This window comes from Centruroides sculpturatus, unplaced genomic scaffold (genome assembly GCF_000671375.1).
Source record: "Centruroides sculpturatus isolate CEXI.00-Female unplaced genomic scaffold, Cexi_2.0 scaffold46, whole genome shotgun sequence".
In the NCBI taxonomy this organism is placed as follows: Eukaryota; Metazoa; Arthropoda; class Arachnida; order Scorpiones; family Buthidae; genus Centruroides; species Centruroides sculpturatus.
This window is the reverse complement of record NW_019384418.1, coordinates 1,298,105-1,304,202: the sequence shown is the minus strand read 5'-3', so window position 1 is coordinate 1,304,202 and position 6,098 is coordinate 1,298,105. Positions and strand designations below refer to the sequence as shown.

Sequence of the window (6,098 nt, the reverse complement as noted above, 5' to 3'; positions counted from 1 at the left end):
CAGATTCTAATAATATGGATATTTATTGGATAATATAAGTAGGCAATACATTTATGTGAATTGGGCGCTTCGATACTTGATGATAGGATATATATATTTAAGGAAAAGAGATGTATCTAGTGGTCAGGTGCCCTTTAGGATCGAGGGGATCAACGGCGACCTCTTGAGGAACGAGATGGTTGGGAGGGCTCTTGGGGCGGCGGTGGCCTAGAATTGGTGTTCTGGATGCATGAATGGGAAATTGGGCTTGGAATGACTCTTCGCTTGCACAAGTTTCCTCCTGGAATGCGTCATTCAAGTCAGGAGGGCATTCGTGGCCGACGGGGAGGACAATGGTGAAAGGGGTACTCTCCTTTTGTCTCTGAAGACGGGCAAACTGCAATGCAGCCTGAAGGGAGGCGGCATTCGTAGGTGGCTTAGGAGGAGGCGATGGGGAGTTGGATTCCCACCATCCATCTGCGTCTGTCATTCTGAAATGGGCAGGAAAGAAAAAAAAAAGTTTTTAATGGGTTGATATCTTACAAAAAAATTTAAAATTGTCATGGGCGCAAAAGGAATATACTATATTGGCTGGTAATGTTAAAGGCACGAAAGGTTGTGAATTAGGGAATCCCCACAAGGGGATGTGAGAGGATTTCCAATCGAGTGTATTAGGACCTCTTTTAAATGCAATAAAATAAGTGAAGGGGGATGAGGAGTGATGCTGATCGGATAGGAGATATACATTTATGAGAAACGTTGGATTGTCGGGTTGTTGTTTTGTTACCAGTATCAGGAACTGTTGGAGATGACATTCTAAAACAACTGCCCAACTTTTGGGTAATGTATCGTCAGCATGGACTCCTAAAAAGTTTAAGAAGGACTGTTGTAAGTGGGGCACCTGTGGGTTGGCTTGACTTATATGAGATAACAAATTAGGACGAGTTCCTTCCCAGACACAATCAAGATGGGATAAAGGACAAGATAGCGGTTGATGAGGACAGAGGCTCTCGTGACCCTCTCGATCCAATTCATTCAATAATTCAGAACATCCAAAAGCTGAATTGGTGCAAGGAAATCGCAATGACGAGGCAAGTTGTTCTGCCAATAGGCTCAGTATTTGGCCTAGAGTCTCCCGGCAGGTGGGACATGTCGAGATTCTCGGTCGGCATTGGGAGCATATCATGTGCCCATTCGTACATTGAGAAACTGGCGGTCTAACTGTCGTAAGACAAACAGGGCAGCTCAACAATGCCGTTATGGCTACTTCCTGATCAGAGGAGGCCATGTGTCTCTGGAAGGTAGAAAAGTATACGTAAGGAAATGAGGGGAAAGGTATCACCTAAGATCTCGGAATTGGTTGTTATCTCTCTCAAGGTGCAATCCCGTTTTTTTTCTTCTTCTTTTTTTGATTTAGAATACCTGCTTTAACTTAAGGGGAAGATGTTCTACTAGTGGTAGGAGAAATAAATCGAGGTATGCGGCTTCGGGTGGGTCGAGGCATAACCCAAGGTTGTTCTGCAACCGGCCCTTGGCTTCTAAGAGCATAAGGAGGCGTACTCTCCAACTCTCCTTCTGATTCCGGCTCCGAACTTTTACTTTCTTCCTCGTCCACGGATTCCTCACTTGAACTTTCACCTTCTGATTCTTGTGGTCTTCCTGGAGGGGAGGTAGGGATGGAAGCTAAAATGAATTTATCCCATGGGTCGGGTGAAAGATGATGTTGCGGCTCCATTGTATCTTCTTCCGGTGTGGAGACGAGTGACTCGGTTGTTGTTTTTGGGTCAAGGTTGAATTCCTTTCTTGCACTAGTTCGTTTAATTCGGTCAGCGTGTACACGTAGTTTTCGTTTTGTCTTGATATTTTCAATCTTAAAATTAACAGGACCGAGGATTTCAATAATTCGATAAGCTCCTGACCATCGAGGAGCTAATTTCTGATGACAACTTCCTTTAATAACACTCGGTCTCTCAGTTGATAACGTGGAGGTTTGTTTTGTCGGCGGTGTCTCATTTGTCTTTCTTCTGCAGCTTGTTCACAAAATTTCTGAGCGGTTTGATGTGCATGTTGCATTTGTAGTCGTAATTCAGAGGCAAAATTGTCTTCCACATCATAGGATACAGTAGTAGAGCTAGTGACTAGATCAAATGAATAAGTTGGGTCTCTCCCATATAAAAGGAAAAAGGGACTTTCATTTGTAGATGCATGTATAGACGTATTATATGGAAACAGAGCGTAAGGAATCCATTCATTTCAATCTCGTTGATCTTTAGCCACATAGTGAGATAGGATATCAATTAAAGTCTTGTTAAATCTTTCAACGACACCATTACAGGAGGGACAATAGGCAGTTGTGAGGAGTCATTTTATTTGCAATAGTTTACATACTTCCATAAACATTTTCGAGATGAGGTTAGGTTCTCTATCCGTTAATAATTGAGTCGGCGTTGAGTGACGTAATACAATGTGAGTGACGAATGCCTTGGCTATAGTTTTGCTGGTGACGTCAGGTATTGGGATGGCTTCCGCATATCGACTAAAGTGATCGACGAAGACTAGGATATATTTATTTCCATTAGTAGTACTAAGAAGTGGTCCTACAATATTCATTACGGTTCTTTTGAACACGTGAGATAGAAGAGAGAATAATTGTAATTCGGCTTGTGCTCGTTTACCTCCTCATCGGTGTTTCGTGCAGGTTTGACAACTTTTACAATAATTGCGAATTTCTTTCACCATTTCTCCCCAATAAAATGATTTTGCGATCTTATTTCGCATTTTTAATTCTCCTAAATGTCCAGATAGGGGATTATTATGGAAAGTGAATAGGATATTATCTTTAAAACTAGTAGGTACAACGATTTGTTTCCACCAATCCGTATGTCGTTTATTTGTGCCTTTATGGCAAAGTGCTCCTTCATCATTCAGGAAAAAATCTTCTAAGGAAAAGTTATTATAAGATCCTACCGTTTCTCCTACTTTTAAGGCTTGTATAAGGGTACTCCAAACGTACTACAAAGGTGTATAAGGTTTAACATCTTTTATTTGTCGGATTGGAATACGACTGAGGGCATCAGCATTTTTATGACAGTTTCCAGCCTTATGTATGACATCAAAATCGAATTCCTGAAGGAAAATGATCCAGCGAGATAATCTTGAATTCGTTGGTATTCATGGTATGTGTCGATGTGCCTGCAATTTTCATTAGTACTGTTTCTGTGCAGGATTGTGCTTACCCTTGTATTGTCGAGAAACTCCTCTTTGGTGGTAGTGTGGAGAAAGTCATTTTGTTCGTAGATTATGGGGAGAATTTTAGCCTCATCAACAGTGATGGGTACGTTGTTAAGAATTACTCTGGGTCTCCTTCCCTCAGATATCCTGCTTTTGATTTTACTTTGAATTTCTGGAAGCTTTTCAATGGCTTCCAGAAATTCAAAGCTTTTCAATGGCTTCCGCTAAGACTTCGGCCTCCTTGTGGCTATTTCTGTTGAAACAAATGCCATCCCCCTTTACTTTTCTCACTGCTTTAACTTTCACTTTGAGCTCATGTGGTTTTATCTTTTTCATAATTTCACTTTCAATGAGTTGCATGTTAGTAGTGGAATTGGCGCCCTCCTCGTCAGTTTTTGGGTACAGGAGAAGAGCAAAGCTTCCGCCATAGCCTTCGTTTTCTAGCTTGTATCGGAGAGATTTGTTTATTGTCCTGGTTGTTGAGGTAGGTTTCATATTCAGCCGGGTGATGTCTGCATACGTGGTAGTCGGAACAGCCTGGGCTGTTGGCGGAGAACACTTGGGGTGGTTGGATCTGACCTCACGCAGGATGCCTTGGAATTGACCAAGGCAAGAAAAAAGGCGCGTAAGCCTTTCCCGAACTTCCTTTCGCTCCTTAGTGGGTATACTCGATTTATAAGACTCTGGCACTAGGTCTAGAATTCTGACAAAGTGCTCATTGGCCTCTGCGAGAATAGTTTCCTCGAGGAAATTGACATTGTCCCAAGGTACGGTAACACCTTCCATATTGAAGATACAAGCAGTACTGAACAATGTGTATAGTCCAAGCCACTTAACCGATGCAATAAGTTAATACAAAATGTCCCCAACGGAGTAGCAACAGTACACAGTACGCCAAACGGCTACAGCACGCTGAGTAGCTACCTCCACCACGTGGTAGGGAACGAGGCCCTTTGTTCAGAGTGAAAAGGTGCACCTTGGCCACTGCGATATAAGGAAACGAGTCGTGTTTTCCGCAGTTGATGAGTATCTCACTGTCAAAATAATTATATTTATAATTATAATAACAATTCAAAGAGTCTATACCTGCGAACGAAATAAAGAGCTTAACCCGTGGGACAACTTGCCCAAAACCGAAATTTCAGGCCTCGAAAACTCGAACGAAAGTCCACCGAATAGAAAAATAACAATACTCACTGAGAGCGCTTGTCCTCCTGAATTCAGCGATAAATAATTTACACCTCCATAATACACTTTATATCCACACTTGTAGGATCTGGCAACACGTCGCATTTTGCGATATCTGCTACTTCATTATACACTTTCTTTGGTCTTCCAGGTTTTCCACTTTTAATTTATCATGGGCGTCCCGCTTTGCGTTGTGGTTGCGGATCTAATGTTTCATCATGTGAAGGAATATTTTCGTTTTACGTATCAGTGGAAGGAATATTACTCTCATCAACTTCAATGTTTTTTTTTTTAATGCTTGGTGTTAAATCTAAAGGTGCACTAAACAAGCCTTGTTTGTTTTCGGTTTCTAATTTTTTGACGAAACGAACATCTCGAGCCTTTAGGACAGTTTTAGTGCCTTGCTCCCAGAGTCGTTATGCCTTTAACTCTTGTGAGTAGCCAACTAGAATGTATTCCTTTCCCTTTGGTTCAAATTTGTTTCTCTTCTGTCTCTTTTGCAGAGGAATTGCTTTGCTACCGAAAATTCTTACAAATCCAACGTAAGGTTTATTTTCAGTCCACAGTTCGAATGAAGCGGCTTCTTCTAAGGTTTTGGTGGGACAACGATTTCTTATATAGGCTGCTGTGTTGATAGCCTCTGCCCATAGACTCTGAGATGCTTTGGATTGAATCATCTGTTGTCTGTTGGTGGTCACACATGGAGTGATAGACTGAAAAAAATATTCAGAGAATTTGTGCCTGTACAAACCTTCACTTTATCGTTGCACTTGGGATCAATTTTTACCCAAGAAACTTTCAAAGTAACAATTATGCATACTATTATTTTCTTCATCCAACTGTGAAAAATAGACTGTAATATAAGTCTTCGCACAATTGATTTCTATTATCAACAATTAATCATACATGCAGTGACGGACTGAACAAGTATTCAGTAAATTTGTGCCTCTACAAATCTTCACTTTATCGTTACACTTGGGATCCATTTTTCTCCATAAACTTTCAGTGTAACAATTGTGAGTTTATTTTCATATAAACTCGGTTACATTTAGTAATACAGTCGACTCCCCTATAACGTGGGATCCTATAACGAAATTCCTATAACGTAGCGAAAAAATTGTAGCAGTATTCGTATAAAGTGACTCGTAAAACGTCGTCGCCGACTCCTGTCGCGACAAGATTGGTCGAATCTGGACCAATAGTGGACGAGCAGCCGAACTACTTTCCGCCGCCCAGCGCCACGCTACGGAGAGTTTAGGCGGCTAAATTGCGTTTGCTATCGTCTGTACAGTATGTAAATTAGGTACCGTAAGTCTAATACAGCACTAATTTTATACATATCTTGTGAAAGAAACATTTCTTATTCAACAGCCATAAAAATTATTTATATTAATGATGTCTCCAAAGTTCAACGAAGTTTTCGCAGAAAAATAACTTATCAGAAAACGCGGCCGCCGTTTGGTGCACTGCTCCACGACGAAAACAAGCGTAAGCAACGGCGTAGTCGAACGGTGCACACTTGGTAAGTAATCCTACAATTTTTTGTTTATAGCATAGTTTATACGGATTATTTCCAAAAAATTATACATGTTTTGGAAATGTTGAGTCGAATTAGTCTAGAATCGGTTAATTTTATGGAAGAAAACCTTTCAAACAGCCTTAGTCCGTAAAGTTCCCACCTATCGGGCTGCGATTGGCTC

General features: G+C 41.1%; 1 protein-coding gene across 1 annotated transcript; it reads right to left on the bottom strand.

Moving 5' to 3' along the window:
• Positions 1-502: 502 nt before the first annotated feature.
• Positions 503-1,267, bottom strand: LOC111619269 (E3 ubiquitin-protein ligase siah2-like). The gene has a single exon (XM_023360951.1). It carries the CDS (start codon positions 1,265-1,267, stop codon positions 503-505), a length of 765 nt encoding a protein of 254 aa, XP_023216719.1.
• Positions 1,268-6,098: the final 4,831 nt, after the last annotated feature.

Coding starts and splice junctions, on each gene's coding strand:
- LOC111619269 (XM_023360951.1), bottom strand. CDS start 1,267: ATGGCCTCCTCTGATCAGGAAGTAGCCATAACGGCATTGTTGAGCTGC.